Genomic DNA, 19845 nt, shown 5'->3' with positions numbered 1-19845 from the left:
AGTGCAGGATCTAGAGGGAGGTCAAGAGTCAGTCAAAACATTGATCGCAGTGTGCCCTGGTCCACTTGCAGAACTGGAGAAGCTGACCTTGGGGGGAGAAGAGAGGCAATGTGAGATCAGAGGATGGAGATTTTTTTTCTCTGAGAGGCCATAGTCAAATAACAAGGGCAAAGTTAAATTTTGAGTGACATTATTTGACTTGGAAATGTTCATAATTGTAACTTATACTAGCAAAAAAAATAAATAAATAAAATGCAATGTTGCAGGTATGAATCTCTACATTGCTGTATTCGTAGCCAGAATATGTGGGGGGGGAACAAACCTACAATTTCCTTTATTTTGACTCATTGCCCTGTATATTTGACATTTTTAATGACAATAGTACATTATAAACCAAGGCTGATGTTAGGCATAGACATAAACAAAAGGTGCAGGAGTAGGCCATTCGGCCCTTCGAGCCAGCACCGCCATTCAATGTAGGCATATAGTTGTATTTTCACCACCTCCAACGGGATCCCACCACTGGCCACATCTTCCCTCCTCCCCTTTCAGCTTTCCACAGAGACTGTTCCCTCCTTAACTCTCTGGTCAATTCCCACACAAACCACCCCCTCCCCTGGTACTTTCCCTTGCAACTGCAGGAAATGCGACATTTGTCGCTTTACCTCCCCCCTTGAATCTATCCAAAGACCCAACCAGTCTTTCCAGGTGAGGCAGAGGTTCATCTGCACCTCCTCCAACCTCATCTATTGCATCCGCTACTCTAGGTGTCAACTGATCTACATCGGTGAGACCAAGTGCAGCTTGGTGATCGCTCCGCCTAACACCTCCGCACGTTTCGCATTATCCAACCTGATCTTCCCGTTCTTGCCTCCAAAGTGAATTATCTCACATTTATCCACATGATACTACATCTGCCATGCATCTGCCCACTCACTCAACTTGTTCAAGTCACTCTGCATCCTCATAGCATCCTCTTCACAGTTCACACTGCCACCCAGGTTTGTGTCATCTGCAAATTTGCTAATGTTACTTTTAATTCCTTCATCTAAATCATTAATGTATATTGTAAATAGCTGTGGTCCCAGCACCAAGCCTTGCGGCATCCCACTAGTCACTGCCTGCCATTTGGAAAGGGACCCGTTAAACACTGCTTTTTGTTTCCTGCCTGCCAGCCAATTTTCTATCCATCAATACCCTACCCCCAATACCATGTGCTCTAATTTGCCCACTAATCTCCTGTGCGGGACCTTATCAAAGGCTTTCTGAAAATCCAGGTACACTACATCCACTGGCTCTCCTTTGTCCATTTTGCTTGTTACACCCTAAATAAATTACGGAATATTTGTCAAGCATGATTTCCCCTTCGTAAATCCATACTGACTTTGGCGGATCCTGTTACTGCAATCCAATTGCGCCGCTATTACATCTTTGATAATTGACTCCAGCACCTTCCCAACCACCAATGTCTAGCTAACCTGTCTATAATTCCCTGCTTTCTCTCTCCCTCGTTTCTTAAAAAGTGGGATAACATTAGCTGTCCATCAATCCACAGGAACTGATCCAGGTTGTTATTTATTTTTATCCATGGTATTACTGCTAATTATACATGTACAAGAAAGGAAAAAAAGGTGAAACTAACAACACAAAATAGTTTTAAATTCTGTTTTTTTTGTTGAAATATACCTTCTTGTAATATTTTAAAATGCCCGTTTTGCAGATAACATGAATGTTCCAATCTAGTCTCCCTACAGATTTGTGCTGGCTCTTGTAAAACATCTGTGGTATTTTAGAAATGCCTTGCAATGTAAAGTCATGTTTACAGATGCAGCCCCCTTACTGCAAAATGTTAATGAATAAATTTCATTATGTGTGATTGATGCTTTGCATCCGGCCCATTGTTGCTAGTTTGTCCCTCAGACTTATTGCCCTTCACAGACATGCAGTTATAATGTGTCTACTTTAATGTCCCATTTGAGTTATCAATAAAATCATGACAGATGAGCCATTCATGAATAGTGCAAATTTACTTTTACAGCTGAAATGTGTTGCTTCCTTCAAGCTATGGTCAGGAATCCTAATGTCAGTAAAAAAAACAGAAGACAAACTGACATGCTGTGCTAACCAGGGAGTCATTCTGCATGTCATTGCTTAATTGTATTTTAAGCACTGCTAGTACTACCATTATGCATTTTATAATAGAAACTTCAGCATGTTACCAATAATCTGAATATTTCTTTCTAATATGCCTATCTAATGGACCATACTGACAGCTAATGGAAATTTATTTTTTTGCAGCACAAGAGAATCACTTCCCCAAACCTATCCCCATTTCTTACTTCTATATTTAGATAATATTTGCAAACGATCATAAGATCATGTGATTGGCACAGAATTAGACCATTTAGCCCATTAAGTCTACTCTGCCATTCAATCATGGTTGATTTTATCTCTCCCTCCTAACCGCATTCTCCTGTCTTCTCCCCATAACCTCTGACATTTGTACTAATCAACAATCTATCTATCTCTGCCTTAAATATATCCACTAATGGCATTTACACCCTTCTGTGGCAAAGAATTCCACAGATTCACCACCCTCTGACTAAAGAAATTCCTCCTCATCTCCCTAAAATAATGTCCTTTAATTCTGATGCTCTGACCTCTGGTCCTAGATTATCCCACTAGTGGAAACATCCTCTCCACATCCACTCTTTCCGAGCCTTTTACTATTCTGTACATTTCAATGAGTTCCCCCCTCATTCCTCTAAACTCCAGCGAATACAGGTCCAGTGCCATCAAACATTCATCACATGTTAACCTACTCATTCCTGGGATAATTCTTGAAAACTACTCTGGACCCTCTCCAGAGCCAACACATTCTTCCTCAGATATGGTGCCCATAATTGCTCACAACATTCAAAATGCGGCCTGGCCAGCGCCTTATAGAGCCTCAGCATTACAAAAGCTGAATAAAGTCAGGTAATAGTAGCATCTCAGTTGGGTGATGCTCATTGTAGGCAGTCACGTAATAAGATTGTAACTGTAAAGCACAAATTCAACAGCACATCAGTTGGAACAAAATAGGCTGAGGATAAAGCAACTTATATCTAATAACAAAGAACACAAAGTGCTGGAGTAATTCAGCTGGCCAGTCAGCATCTCTGGAGAAGATAGACATATGACTTTTTGGGTCAGGACCTTCTTCAGACTGAAAGTGGTGGTGGGGGGGGGGTGGTGTGTGTGTGGGGGGGGGGGGGGGAGAAAGCTAGAAGAAAGGAGGGGCAGGATAAGGCCTGGCAAGTAATAGGTGGATGCCGATTAGAGGCGGGGGGGGGATTGATAAGTAGATGGTTGGACAAAGGCCAGAGGCTAAAAGACAGAAGGTGTGAGACAAACGGATTGAAGATTTACAAATTAGCTAGAAGAAGGAGTGTAGGTAGAAAGGGAGGGGAGAAATAGTCATAGAGTGATACAGTGTGGAAACAGGCTCTTCGGCCCAACTTGCCTACACCAGCCAACATGTCCCAGCTGCACCAGTTCCACTGCGTTTGCCTACACCAGCCAACATATCCCTCCAAACCTGTCCTATGCATGTATCTGTATAACTGCTTGTTACATGTTGGGATAGTCCCTGCCTCAATTACCTTCTCTAGCAGCTTGTTCCATACACCCACCACCCTTTGTGTAAAAAAGTTACCCCTAAATAGATGAGAGTCCAGGTGCAGCACAGGGGAGAGAAGGGAGGGGGAAAAAGTAAAGGGGGGGGGGGGGGGGGGGAAAGTGGAGGGTGGGGAAAGGTGTTTTTGGTCATTGCTTAAAATTCAAGGAAGGCAAGTATGGGAATAGAAATACGAGTTCCATGGATAAAACTGGGATATGCACTAGGCCTTGGCAAAATGAACACAAGTGGTCAGCGAAACAGTCGCTGAGTCTACGTTCGGTCCCACTGATGTAAAAGAGACAATAATGGCAACATCAAATGCCATAGATGAGGTTAGAGGAGGTGCATGCGAACCTCTGTCTCACCTGGAAGTACTGCTGAGGATCCTTGGGGATGGGCTTGAGGGAGCAGATATAAGGACAGGTGTTCCATCTCCTGCAATTGCAGAGGAAAGTGCCTGGGGAGGGGGTGATTTGGTGGGAAGCAATGTGCGAACCAAGGGGTTGTTGAAGGAACGCTCCCTGCAGAAGACAGAAAGAGGTGAGGATGCGAGGTTATGACAAGTGGTGTGATCACATTGAAGGTGATAGAAATATCAGAGAATGATGGGTTGGATGTGGACGCTGGTTGGATGAAAGTCATATCTAGGACTGAATGGTAGTCCGATAAACATCAGCACAAAAATTGAAATGTAGTGAAAGGTGTTCAAAGGTTCAAAAGTTATTTTATTGGTCACATACACCATGGGTGTTGTGAAATACTTTTTGCCAATGCAGCACATAAAAGAAAGAATACAGACATAACAATAATAAAGAGATTTAAACATAAAAAAACATCCCCCACAATGGTTGCCATTATGAGGGAAGGCACAATGTCCAGTCCCTATCCCATGTCCACCGTGTCAGCATTAATCCAAAAACACGTGCTGAACTGTTTAAACTATACTTTGATTCAGTTTTGTTTGTCCACTCCAATATGTGCATTTACTGACTGGACAGCTGTTAAAGTCTTTCTGTCTATCACCGTTTTCTTTCCAATCTATTTAGGAAAACCAGCTTGCCGATGTCCAGTAGGATTTACTGGTCCAACCTGTAAACAAAGAGTTTGTGACAGTTTCTGTCTCAATGAAGGGATTTGTGACGTCAACTCGGGAAATCAACCTTTTTGTTACTGCCCATCAGATTTTACAGGAGACAGGTGTCAATACAGTGAGTTACATGATAGTGGTTTTCACTGGAAAAAGCATACATTATCTCTGGTAGAGGAACTGGTGTGATTTAATTCAGTGAATATGCCATAGGAAGATTAATAGCAACAGATTACGAGCTAGATTGTTCACGTTTCCGGAGTAGAATTAGGCCATTCGGCCCATAGAGTCTACGCCATTCAATCATGGCTGATCCCTGCTTCTTAATCCCATTTCTCTGCACAGGTTCTACAGGTTAACTACCCTCTGACTAAATAAGTTCCTCCTCACCTCCTTTCTAAAAGAGCGGCCTTTAATTCTGATGCTATGACTTCTGGTCATAGACTCTCCCACCAATGGAAACATTCTTTCCACGTTCACTCTCTCTATGCCTGTCATTATTCTGTCAGTTTAAATGAGGTCCCTCCTCAACGTTCTAAACTCCAGCGAGTGGTGATGGCAAACGCTCATTTGTGAGCAATGGAAGAAAAATGTTGAAAGATGATGGATGTTTAAGTCAAAAATTGAGATCATCGTGTTAATTGTGGGTCTGTACACTTAGTAGCCTTAATGACTTCCAGATTAAGGTAGTCCAATGAGAATTAATACTAGAAAATAAATAATTGTTGTTTGATCGAAGTAACTCAATGAAGTTGAAGTTAAATATTTGAACAAAATTAAAATAGTATTTTAATTTAAAAATGAAAGCCAATAATGCAAAAATATCTGACCATATATAACCATATAACCATATAACAATTACAGCACGGAAACAGGCCATCTCGACCCTTCTAGTCCGTGCCGAACATGTATTCTCCCCTAGTCCCATATACCTGCGCTCAGACCATAACCCTCCGTTCCTTTCCCGTCCATATAACTATCCAATTTATTTTTAAATGATAAAAACGAACCTGCCTCCACCACCTGGAAGCTCATTCCACACAGCCACCACTCTCTGAGTAAAGAAGTTCCCCCTCAAGTTACCCTTAAACTTCTGTCCCTTAATTCTCAAGTCATGTCCCCTTGTTTCAATCTTCCCTACTCTCAGTGGGAAAAGCTTATCCACGTCAACTCTGTCTATCCCTCTCATCATTTTAAAGACCTCTATCAAGTCCCCCCTTAACCTTCTGCGCTCCAAAGAATAAAGCCCTAACTTGTTCAACCTTTCTCTGTAACTTAGTTGCTGAAACCCAGGCAACATTCTAGTAAATCGCCTCTATACTCTCTCTATTTTGTTGACATCCTTCCTATAATTAGGCAACCAAAATTGTACACCATACTCCAGAATTGGCCTCACCAATGCCTTGTACAATTTTAACATTACATCCCAACTTCTATACTCAATGCTCTGATTTATAAAGGCCAGCACACCAAAAGCTTTCTTTACCACCCTATCTACATGAGATTCCACTTTCAGGGAACTATGCAGTTATTCCCAGATCCCTCTGTTCATCTGCATTCTTCAATTCCCTACCATTTACCATGTACGGCCTATTTTGATTTGTCCTGCCAAGATGTAGCACCTCACACTTATCAGCATTAAACTCCATCTGCCATCTTTCAGCCCACTCTTCCAACTGGCATAAATCTCTCTGTAGACTTTGAAAATCTACTTCATTATCCACACCCCCCCTATCTTAGTATCATCTGCATACTTACTAATCCAATTTACCACACCATCATCCAGATCATTGATGTACATGACAATCAACAGTGGACCCAACACAGATCCCTGTGGCACCCCACTAGTCACTGGCCTCCAACCTGACAAACAACCATCCACCATTACACTCTGGCATCTCCCATTCAGCCACTGTTGAATCCATCTTGCTACTCCACCATTAATACATAAAGAAATGTTGAAATTAGAGTTGCAAAGTCATACAGCACACAAACGGGCCCTTTGGCCCAACTAAGTTGTCGATAAAGATTAGTCCCATTTGCACATATTTGTTGCATATCGCTCCGAACATTCCTGTCTTTTTTACTTGTTCAAATATCTATTAAATCTTGTTATTTTACCTTCCTGAACCACTTCCCCAAGGAGTTAATTCCACCTACCCACTATCCTTTATGTGAAAGTTGCCCCTCGCTCTGCTATTAAATCTTTTCCCCTCACACCTTACACCTATAACCTCTAGTTCTTAATTCCCTAACCCTGGTAAAAAAAATGTACGTTCACCCAATCAGTACCCTCATGATTTTATACACTCCAAGCAATGGAGTCCAACTTCCCTAACTGTACTCCCTATAAATCAGTCATTCATATCCTTGTAAATCTTGTCAGCACTTTATTTATTTTGTTATTAATATCTGCAAAGTGACAGATGGGTTTGACAGAATTTTCTACCTGATTTTTTGTAGCAAATGCTGACAATTCTTTAAAGGGCTGGGCAACTCACAACAAAAATAAAAGTAAAGGTCAATCAAACAAAGCTATCATAATTGGAGCTATTAAAATGAATAGTTGCAGGTGACTTTTTAAACACTGAAAAGATAGGCAAAGTGCTACACGCTATGTAATAGTCCTTTCAATCAGTTGACGATACAAGAATGGCAAAATTTGGGACACACATGATGAGGAACATAAGAATTACCACAAAAAAAAACATATACAAATTTCTACCAAACCATCCAGGTGGTATTATGATTGAGCAATAATGGGGAAGGCTTCAAACCAAAATGTGAGCATATACTTAGATCATGCATTAGATCAATTCACATTAGATGTATTTTCAATAGTGCAAGAGCACTAAATTACAAAGATCAAGTAATGTATAGGAGATGGTGAAATTTGAAACAAAAACAAAATAAAAACAAACATGAACCCCACCAAGCAGTATCTGTGGGAAAGTGAAAACAGTTATTAATTCAGATCTACCCAACAACCCAAATAAAATCGCCATAGTCTGGATAATGTGAATGCAAACACATTATTTAATTTAACCATAATTTACCGTCATAATTAATCATCTTTCCATCTACTTAAACTTCATAAATGATAATGTTTCCATTATCAAATATTGAGAGGTTACAGACAAGTGTTTTTGCTCAATGTTTTTTTTAATTTCTCCAATTCCTTCTAAGAGTTCACACTTTCCTCAGGTAACATTTTATTTTAATGGATCCTTTCAATAAAGTAAACTCAAGAGCTTTACCTGGAAACCCTTCTATTCCACGCTTTTAACTCTCAGCAAAATTCAAGTTATTCCTGACTTTGATTTTTCTATTACTATTTTTATCAACCTCCAAAAAGGTATTCTGACTTTCGACTTTATTTCTCCTTCTACTGTGCACAACTATCAACTGGGTTGCAAATATTGCTATCATAAGATATACTTTGCCAACAACATCTTTTCCTGGTTTGTTCATATCAACAACTCATTTGTTACAATTAACTCATCTTTTCTCACCACCCATTATTTTGTATTCATATCAAGTTTTTCAGTTGCATCTTCCACAAGAATTTCTCATGCTCTCACATTTGCAACCTGAGTGGGCAGAGTTGCATCTTTTCCTCTTCCTCACCCGCATCTGTCATTGCCCTACCTATCCGATGGCAGGGTGCAGAATTTTCATGACATCTTCTGGTTTGGATATGCAAAACTGAAACCATTCTCTTCAGCAGCTATTCATTATACGGAAAGTTTGAAGTCTCCCTTCTGATTTCATCACAGCTCATAGACCAGAGTTCTGCCTTAATAACATTGCCCTCAATCTCTCCCTGTGTGAAAGATCCACATCCCTGTCATCCCTAGCCTCATCAAGGTGTAAACATGTTATGAATTACATCAATCAAAAGCCTCAACACCACTTTCTATCTCCAGTCACCCTGTATCTCAGTATATATAACAATAATATATTGTACCTATAACAAGTTTACCTCTCATTCCCATTCCCTCTGCTTCCACATATATTGTTCCTTACCTTGGTATTTCAACCCCCACGTTTTTTCATGGCTTCAAGTATTATTTTATTTACACATGTTTTCGCCTGTACTGTCCCTCCTCCCTGTCTGCTCATTCGGTATTCTTTCATAAAACAATCTGAGACATTTATATGTATAACTTAGCACAGTAGTCAGAGGTTTCTGAACAGGTTCACAAATTCCCAATTGGTATATGAGATTGGAAATAATCTCTCTCCTAATACTGTTAAGCTACATTATTGTTAAAATGTATAGTTCTATCACTGTATGATTAGATAAGATTGAAGTTTATAAAATCAATCAAATGCTCTAACATAGCTGAATTGAACTGAATCTAATATCTTTTGACTCTTGGGATTCATATGACAACTCATTTTTTTTCTGATTATCTTTATACAGTATCATTACAGCATTGAATCACTTAATGACAAACTTCAAATTGTGTTATTCAATAATCTCATGAATATATCTATTATTATTCAATATTTCTATCAATTGAATAACATCCATCAGCAGACATTTCCCTATCAACGCTACTACATCTATTTAATATTACATGATGCAGGGATATTCCCTCATCTGGCCTGTCATAACTGTGATTTAATTTAGAATCATAGAAAATTTACTACTCAGATCGTCATTTGTTCAATTGGATCTGTGTCATTTGATAAAGAACTATGTAATCAAATCCAATTTCCAGCACTTGATCTTTAGCTTTGCTCTTTAAATGCAGATCAAGGCACTTATTAAAATGGAGCCAGGGTTGTGCTTTAAGCACCATTCAGGTGGTGAGGTCCATACTCTGATCTAGCTTGAACATAACATGCCTCCTTACCTCCACCTCCCTCAGGATCAAATGTGACTTGCTTCACTTTCTTCTCTGGGTTCTGAAGTGGCTGTTAAGGCCATTGTAAGAATTGCAGATTTAAACAAATGGGGTACTTCTTGGGGGATGGATAGCTTTAAAGTTCCAAATGTTCCAAATGTCATCCTGAATGTTTCTTCTTCATCTTGAGTGGTCAAAGACAATTATCCATTTTTATAAGATACAAACGCTGAATTTTGAGTCAACACATCTTTAAATTAATCAGTGATCGAGGTTATATACTTGTTACAGAGAAGATTATATTGTGAAAGCAATGTCAAGGGTTGAATTTGCAGTAATCTTTAAATTAGATGCATTTACTTTATTTTTATTGCAATAAACTTAACATATATTCCTTATTATTAGGACATTTCCTGACTATGCTTTTAAAAAGAGCATTCTCTGACTTTAAGGAATCAAATACCCCTTGTTGAAATATTTTCTTCAATGAAAATACTTACAATTGACATTATTAATATTTATGTTAATACTGTAACTTAATTTAACAATTGTATTTCATTGGTTTCTAGACATGTGCTATAACTACTGCATGAATTTAGGAACGTGCAGGATAAACAATGATGGTAGTGCTCGCTGTATCTGCTCACCACAATTTGATGGGCCTAAGTGTGAAGTGGATAAATGTGAAGTGTGTCAGGGTGGACAGTGTGTTGTGCACAAAGAGACTGGACAAGTAGCTTGCAAGTAAGTAAACTTTTGCTCAATATTGAAATATATTGTTATAAAGTAAAAGCAACCCAATACTGTAAGCCAGCACTATTGGATGCCTGCAACTGATCTCCACCCATTTGCTGCAAGTTGCTTGATAGATTATAATAACTTTCATTCTGAATATTGGCCTGCTTTTTTCATCTTTAGGGCAAATTACATATTTTGGCTGGAATGTATTTTCCATTTTATCACTGTTTAATTAATTTATGTTCTTATCGTCCCTTTAAATCACGTAATTACTGATTTTATTAACCAAAGGACAAGGACAGAACAAGTTTTAGTCTTTTGCACCACCTAGCTTCTTTGCAGGAATTCATAATATATGCACAAATAATACTTGCTTGTGAATATGGTTTGTAACAAAGTGCAAGCTTTTTCACTGTTTTGTTTTTGTGCAATTTTTGTCTCGCGGCTATGGGTTTAACTGATTTATTGTTAATCTTGATGGTGAGCAATAAAGGAACTGACCTATCTGTCCACTGGGATGTTGTGCAATTTTGTTGTAGGAAATAGTCTTCATGTGTATCTGTCATCATTGTATTTCCAATTGTTGGCTACCAGGGATTGGGAAATGGCAACAAAAATAGAGGTAATGAATTGCTGTGGTATATCCAGTGTATTGGTAAACACCGCAAACAAGGTGCGGCAGTGGGGGGATGGAGGAAATACATAAAGTTGATTAAATGCCAATGGAAATATTGTTTTATGCTGGATTGTGCTTCAGCTGCTTGGGTGCTATTCCAGCTTCATCCATCTGGCCAACTGGAATGTCTTCCATCATGCTTGGCTTGCACATTTTGATAAAATGGGCTTTTGGAAATCAGAAGGTGAACTAGCCACTGGAATCTCCACCCTCAAACCTGGTCTGGGGGGTCAGTTTTTCGAGCATTGATGTTTTTAGATTCTCAGATAATAATTCCTTTTAGTATTTATGAACGATGGGCAAGGCCCTCTCGTTTTACTGGTTGAGGCTTAAGTGATGTGTAATTTACCACATCAACCCATCCTTTTACATTGTCCAGATCTTGATGCATACAGACTTAGACAGCGTTGCCATTTGAGTAATATTAAATGGTGCACTTTGTCATTCAGAAATCAGTGAACAGCTTAAGGTCATACCAAAAGAGTCATGGAGTCATGCAGCACGGAAACAGGCTCTTCAGTCCAACTTGCCCTTACCAACCAAGATGCCCCGAAACCCGGGGGGGGGGGGGGGGGGGGGGGGGGGGGGGGGCAAAGGGGACACGTCCCCCCCCATGTTTTGAGTTTTTGTAATCCGGATTTTAAAACCCAATGAAATCTCCGCTTTCCGCGAGACAGTGGGGGTGGGACTGCTGATCCAGGGCGCAGATTGGACGAGAGAGTCGTCAGTCAGCAGGCAATGGGGGTGGGACATGATGATTCAGTGCGATGATTGGAGGAGGGAGGAGTGGGGGGTGGGACTGAGGATAGAGAGCGGTGATTGGAGGAGGAAGACGTGGCACAGACTAGAGGGGTGGCCAAAGAGGTCGGGAGTCAGACGCGAGCTGTGTCCCCTGGCATGCGAGGAGTGGGCCAGGGGAGAAGAAGCCAGGGCGCAGCTGGACAAGATGTTGTCAGTCAGCAGGAAATGCCTACCGGGGTTCAGACCCGATGATTCAGTGGGAAATATGGAAGAGGAGGGAGGAGTGCCACTGGTGTCCCCGTCAGTCCAGAAGAGGGCTCTTGAGGGTGGGTGTGGAGGAGGGGTGACGTGGCACAGGCAGAGGTTGCCAAAGAGGTCGGGAGTCAGCAGCTGTGTCCCCTGGGCCCACAGCCAGCGCAGCCTCGCGCTAGTGAGGTGGTCAACTCTGCACGGTCCAGCCAGGTACCTACAGCCCTCCCTGGGCTTGCGGGAAATATGGCCAGCGCGGAGTAGCAGCACTGGTGTCCCGTCAGTCCAGACAGGGCTCTAGTTAACCCGTTGAGACAGGCAGAGTTGAGCTGCACTTAGCACTGGATTGAGCCTTCGAAGCCTCGCGCATGTGCATGTGTGAGTGTGTGCGTGCGTGTGCATGTGTGTGTGTGTGTGTGTGTACGCATGCATGTGTCGCTGCCAAAAAATTGTGTCCCCCCTGTCCCCCCCGTCCCCTCCATATTTTGATAGTGAGTTCCGTGCCTGCCTGCACTCTATCTTAATAACATCTTTCCAATAACATGGTTGTAATGTTTGAGACCACGTAAGGCCCTGTTGTGACTAGCACAAGCAGAAGGAAAACATGTCCGACATCTTGTAAGTATGATTTATTCTGCCCCACCCACGGACACTTCTCCAAGGTCACCTGCTCTCAATCACGAGGCACAGCCCTTTATTTTAAAGGGGCACAGGCATTTACATATACATCACAATGGTGACCAAAACTGAACACAATCCTCCAAATGTGGCCTCACCATCATCTTGTACAACTATAACATAACTCCAAACTTCACTGCCTTGGTTTAACTTCCCAAAATGTAACACCTCACACTTACCTGCATACCTCAATTAACCATTTCTCAGCTCACTTGCCCAACTCATCAACATCCTGCTGTAATTTTTTATAACAATCTTCACTATCCACTTTAGCAGCATTTGAATAATCAGCCTGCTTGTATGAAGCTCATGCCTCTTCTTATAATAGGGTTGTCAGGTTAAAAGCTTATTTCAAAGAACAGAAACAAAAATATAAAATAATATCTTACATATTAAAATATAGTATCATATAACACAATGACATGGCAGCCCAGCTGACAGCTATAATAAATAGGTTATAATAACAATTTCTCATATAAAATAAATAAAACAATATAAATAGAACTTCTGCAAAATTACTCTGTATGGAAGGCTAAGATTGGAGAACTGCCAATCTTTTGAGAAGAATCACAAGCTTAGAAAAAACAAGAATAAATATATTGGGCCTGATCACACTGATGCTTGTGTTTCACATTGTCAACAGACCAGGGACTTTTGATTGGATATCTCAACATCAAATTTGATTTGCTTGAACATGTTTTGGTTTCAAATAAGGTACTCCAGTTTTTCCAACCATGGAAAACTCCCAATATGATGCTGATGTCCATTTTGCATGAGTATCCATGTATAAAGTAGTTTACCTATGTAATGAGCATATTAACAATGCACCGGATCATGCTCGCTCTGCACTATTCCTGTAGCCACAATGACCTTTTATGATCCAGTGGAACAAATCAAGTTTACAGATTCACTACATTTGGGAAGGAGCTATTCATGAGCAATCAATTACACCAAGGTAGATGACCTTGAAGCCCTCTCCTAGGACTATCATGATGCTCAGAATCAGAATCAGAATGCTTTATTGTCATTGCATGTGTCACATACAACGAGATTACTGTGTCTCTCCATGTAAAAGAACTTCAAACATTCACGTACTCATACTTTTTACACTCCCTCCCTCCCCAAACCCACCCATGGATTCACATTTACATAAATTAACACTGTCTCCCACCCCCCCTCCTTCCCCATAACCCGCTCCCGAGACAGAGTTCAGTTCCAAGATTGCTGATGGGTAAAAGCTGTTCTTGAGTCTGGCAGTGTGTGACTTTAGCGACCTGTACATTTTTCCTGAGGGCAGCAGTGTGAAAAGGTGGTGACAAGGATGTGTAATGTCTTTCACGATATTACAGGTCCTGCTGCGGCATCTGGAGTGGTAAATGTCCTCCAGAGGGGGCAGGGGTAGTCCAATGATACCCTGGGCAGTTTTTATCACCCTCTGGAGTGCTGGTCTGTCAGCTGCTGAACAGTTCCCAAACCAGGCAGTTATGCAGTAAGTCAGTATGCTTTCTACTGAACAGCGGTAGGAAGACTCCATCAGTTTAGCAGACAGATGGGCCTTCCTCAGTGTTCTGAGGAAGTAAAGTCTCTGTTGCGCCTTTTTTTACAACTACAGCAGAGTTCACAGACCATTTAAGATCCTCACTGATGTTGATCCCCAGAAATTTAAAACTAGTCACCCTCTCCACCTCCTCGCCCCCTATCTCCAGTGGCCTGAGTTCTGCTCTATGTTGCCTGAAATCAGTTATGATCTCCTTTGTCTTTTTAGTGTTCAGAGAGAGATTGTTGTGAGCACACCACTCAGAAAGTCTGTGCACCTCCTCTCTATAGACGACCTCGTTCCCATTTGAGATGAGCCCCACCACGGTTGTATCGTCCACAAATTTTTTGATCCTATTTGCGGGGTGATGGGGCAAGCAGTCATGTGTGTATAGGGCGTAGAGGAGCGGGCTGAGCACACAGCCCTGCGGTGCTCCTGCGCTGAGGGTCAGGGATGTTGAGGTGTAGGGTCCAAGTCTCACCATCTGTGGGCGTTCACTGAGAAAGTCCAATATCCACCGACACAGTTGACTGCTGAGGCCAAGGTCTAGCATTTTTGTGATCAGCTTGCTGGGTATGATTGTATTAAAAGCTGAGCTGTAATCAACAAAAAGCATCCTGACATATGACCCCTTCTCCTCTAGGTGTTGTAGTGCAGCATGGAGGACAGCGTTTATGGCATCCTCTGTAGATCTATTAGCCCTATATGCATACTGGTGTGGGTCGAGTGAGGGAGGGAGAGATAATTTAAGGTGACCTAGGACCAGCCTTTCAAAGCACTTGGAGACTACAGATGTAAGAGCAACGGGCCTGTAGTCATTGAGGGAGTTGATGTTTGTCTGCTTGGGCACCGGGATGGTAGTGGTGGTTTTCAGGCACGTTGGCACGGAGGAGTGTGCTAGGGAAAGGTTAAAAATGTCTGTGAATACCCCAGCGAGCTGGTGTGCACAGTCCCGGAGCACCCTGCCTGGGATCTCATCCGGGCCAGCAGCCTTACTAGCATTAACAATTCTCAGGGCCCGCTTCACCTCCTCTAACTGGAGGGTAAGTGGCTGGTCAGCAGGGTCCAGTTGGAGAGAGGTTCTTTCATTCGGACCTCTCTCGAAACGGGCAAAAATGTGGTTGAGCTCCTCTGCCAGCGATGTATTTGCAGCTGTCGGTGGGTCCCTGCAGCCCCTGAGGTTTGTTAGGTGATATATTCCCTGCCACATGCAAGCTGTATCCCTGGAGGTGAAATGGTCCTCGGTCTTCTCCTTGTAGGACATTTTAGCTGATTTAATGCCCGGCTTAAGGTTGTGTCTGGCAGCGCTGTACAGTTCTTTGTTGCCAGATTTGTGGGCCAAGTCCCGCTCCTTCAGAAGACGCTGGACCTCCGTAGTCATCCATGGTTTCCTGTTCGGAAAAACACGGATGCACTTGTTGATGGTGACACATTCCACACAACATCTGATGTAGAAGAGTACTGCTGCAGCGTACTCTTCTAGGTCCTGGTTATAAAATAGACTCCAGTCTGTGCTCTGAAAGCAGTCCTGCAGTTGTAAGGTTGCATCCTCTGGCCAAGTTTTAATGATCCTGGTAGTGGGTTTCTGCTTTCTACTGATGGGAATGTAGGCTAGGATTAACAACAATGACTGGTGGTCTGACTATCCAAAGGGGGGGAGGGGTAAGGCTCTGTAACCTTTAGGAATTTTAGAATAAACACAGTCTAGTGTGTTTTTCCCTCGAGTTGGGCATTTAACATGTTGCACAAACCGTGGCAGTACTTTCTTTATGTTGGTGTGATTAAAGTCTGTGCTGATAGGTCCTAATTCAAATGATTATGCTACACATACCAGAGTTAATGGCTGATATAAAACTAAGAGGCTAAAAGAGTAGTGCACCCAGTCCTTGGTGTTAACATGGGAGGCCCTGCCCTGGATACTATGACAAGTTCAGCACCAGAACAGGAGATCAAGCATGCCAGCATCTGACCTCCAACGCACCTAGATTTCTGTATGAGCAAGTGAAGAAGTCGGGAACATGCTAACTCATGAAGAAATTCTTGCAATCATTTTTCCACCGAGTAACCAGCAAAAGCAAAGCACGTTTCAACTGGTACACTAATTTGATATTTGAAAATATAGCAAGGGCAGTAACAACTTATTCAAGGGAAGTGCAATTTGAAGCGATAACTGCCAGAAGAATTAAAGCACAGTGCATGTGTCTGGTGCACTATGTTGCAGACCACTGATAATGTGAATTCATACCATTGATTTACTTTTCATCATAGTGAAATTACTGTTCACTCCATTGGGAAAGAAATATCTATTTCAAATTGTCGTGCAACAGAGCATTCCAATTAATATTTACAGGTGCCTGTATTTAGGTTTCTTGTAGCATAATCTGGAATGACATTAGTCTTACTTTGTTGATACAGTTGCACAAATGGAAGAATTGCATCCAGCTGCCTGTCTTGTGATGGATACTGTTACAATGGTGGCACTTGCCTGCTGGGCCCACTCTCTGAAATGCCCACATGTGTGTAAGTGTATGCTCTGTCCTTTGCACCTGTAACAGATGGACCTTCTTCAAACACTTTTATATCTTAGGATGAGTTTAATGGCCTGATGAATAATTTTTAAAGAAAGAGAAATATTTTCCTTTCAAAATGATGTTATAACATATACAAGTTTGCCTGCAAAACATTGATATACACTAGCAATGTTATAAAATTTTGAGATTTTAAAAATCAAATCTGCAATTTATCCCATCAGATAAAGCATAACAATAAGTTTAATTTGACACCAAATTCACGTTCATATCTCAAGTATTAAAAACGTTATGGCCATTTTCATACTCAGAAATTAGCATCTTGTTCCCTATTGATTTTCAATGGACATTACAAAAAAGCTGTGATCTTGGATAGTCAAAAGCCCATTTCTTAAGGAAAGATTAACATTTTTAAATAGCCTAAGTGTCCAAAGATTATTCACAAATAATTCACAATATAACATGATTTTTATATCTAATTTACATTAATTTATAGGCCAAATGGAAGGAATTTAGTGTTCAATTGCTGTAAATAAATGCCCATTTAAATCGGCTTTCTAGTGGGTTCATGTGAACGCGCTGGTTTAGAACGTTGACATCGCGCTGGATTAGTGCCCTCAAATGCCCAGAAAAATACTGCGGGATATAAAAAGCCCAAAATGAACTACTCGCTATAGATAACTTTAATTACAGGGTTATATATATGCCCCATTTAATGTAAAAATAAGGTACATACCTTTAATTGTTTGCTTTATAAAACCCTGGGGCTGCGAGAGGTTGCGGAATGAGACAGTAATTTTAAAACTATTATAACTATATTATCGAGGCCTATAAAACTAATAATACCTTCTGCGACCGGGTCTTGCAGCGATTTTTCGTTAATGATTTACTAGGCTGAACATCTGCGATTAGTACAGCCTAGTAAAAATCGCGTTTTAAACCCGCCCCCTCCAAACAGCGCCAAAATCGCGGACATGGCTGAGGGCAGATTCCCAATGACGATTCAGGTAGGTTTTGTAACATACCTATATACACAAAACATTAATATATACAAGTTTGCCTGCAAAATATTGTGTACTAAAACTCTATACACCTGGTTCAGTGCTCACCCAAGATGTTGGTGCAAGTAATTTGCTGTTCATATAACTTTTCAACCTATTAAAGCAACATAACCAGACACAACTGCAGCAAATACATAATGGTGTCCCTACAATCTGTGAGATGTGGTTTGATAAGTACTTAAATGAGTCCACTGAGGATATCGGTACTGACTGTATCCAGATGCATGAGATCAAAGGACCCTATTTTCTCCTACATGGGTAGTGGCATCCTAGAAAAACAGTAATTGACTCAGAGCAGAGTGGAAGATCTGTGTCCCCTTGGAAACATCTTTCAAGTGTACCCATTTAAAATTCTGTTCCCTCTTCTCCACACAAGCAACAAGCTCAATATTATTCTCAAGTGAGTAGTCCTTCTACTATTACATGCAATCATTCAGTGTGGATGCAGGCCATTAAACCTAACTTGTCCTTGCCAACTAATGAGCATTCTTCAACATTAACCAATCACCCAGGATTTGGTCCATTGCCATCTATGCCTAAGCAATTCACATATTTTCCAGACTCTTCTTAAATGCTATCAGCGACCCATCATCTATTCTCTTAGGAAGAGCATTCCAGGTACTTGGTCCATTCCTGGTCCATACCCTAGATGAAGAAGATCCTCCTCCTATCTGCTCTAAATTTCTTCCCCATTCTCCTAAATCTATGACCACTTGCTTTATCTACCTCTGATATGGGGAAAAGATTCATGCAATTTTCCAGATCCATAGATTTGCTAACTTGCCCTGGATCCCTTGGGCCCTAAACTTTCATGTGATACCCTGTCAATGATTTACTAAAGTTCTTGCCTCACCGATATATGCCATTACCTCTTCAAATAATTAAATCAAATTAATTAGATGGGTTCAGCCATGCTGTCTATCTTTGGTTCATCCAGTTGATGATTAATCCTCTTATCTGAATGTTTTCCAGTATCTACATGATGTTAGTTTCACAGGTCTATAGTTACCATGCTTTACCCTGTTGCTCTTCTTGAAAAGGATGATCTATTTTACTGTCCTCCAGTCATTTTGAACTTCAGTTGTGTCCAATGAATATTTAATAATCACATCCAAATCCCCAACAATTGCTTACCTTGCCTCACGCAACAATCTGGGTTAAATCCCAGCCATTTAGAGAGGATATATTCTCCTTTAAGCCTACTAAAATGTCAAGTACCGTCTTGTTTAAGAAGGAACTGCAGATGCTGGAAAATTGAAGGTAGACAAAAATGCTGGAGAAACTCAGCGGGGTGAGGCAGCAGTCATGTCAGGTGAACTGTTCAGTTTCTATGCCAAGTCCCTTCCTCGGCAAATAAAAAAGAAACTCCCAAAATCTCTTACAGAAGAAACCTTAGCTTGGAATAACTAAATGGCTCTAACCTCAGAGAACCATTCCAGAAAACTATATACAGTGCAGGATAGAAAGTTATCACCAATCATTTGTGTTCTTAATTATGGCTGCACATTGTAGTGAATTTGGTTCCATGTGGTTCATTCATAATAGACAAAATTGCCACAAAATATACAATAAATGATGGAAAAGAAGGATCTAATAAGACAAATTACGTCACAGGATTTTGATTAGTTCATGTTATATTTTATTAACATTTTTAAAGATAAATTATTCTAGCACATATGTTGTAATATTGATTCCTAGATAACATTTGATAAAACTTCAGTGCCACTATTGTCATTTTATTTTTTTAATGGTTAACACCGTCTTTATTGCAAAATCACAAACGGTAAATTAAAATTTGTTTCTCTTTGCAATAAACGTTTGCACATCATTCATGCAGAGTGACAGAGGAAAAGGAATTAAATGCTAATCCACATTTTTCAGTGAAAAAGTAAATTATCTTTTCCACTGGGAAAGACAGTAAAATATACAATAAATGATGGAAAAGAATGAGCCACAAGGCTATAACCAAATGGATTTCATATTCATAAAGCATAAGCCCAATGGTTCAGTGCTCCCTTTATGTAATGGGACTGCTT

The 19845-nt window shown here is 40.8% G+C and overlaps 1 protein-coding gene across 1 annotated transcript in view; it reads left to right on the top strand.

Annotated features, from left to right (window-relative positions):
* Nucleotides 1–19845, top strand: part of LOC129699151 (low-density lipoprotein receptor-related protein 1-like) — an 877455-nt gene that overhangs the window by 819442 nt on the left and 38168 nt on the right. Inside the window, exons 77-78 of the mRNA XM_055638819.1 lie at nucleotides 4708–4869; nucleotides 10171–10345. Of these exons, the coding sequence (XP_055494794.1) occupies nucleotides 4708–4869; nucleotides 10171–10345 (337 nt within the window). The remainder of the gene's footprint in view (nucleotides 1–4707; nucleotides 4870–10170; nucleotides 10346–19845) is intronic.

Source organism: Leucoraja erinacea, chromosome 7, assembly GCF_028641065.1.
Source record: "Leucoraja erinacea ecotype New England chromosome 7, Leri_hhj_1, whole genome shotgun sequence".
NCBI lineage: Eukaryota > Metazoa > Chordata > Chondrichthyes > Rajiformes > Rajidae > Leucoraja > Leucoraja erinaceus.
Note: the sequence above shows the minus strand (reverse complement) of the source record. Positions and strands in the feature narration are given on the sequence as shown.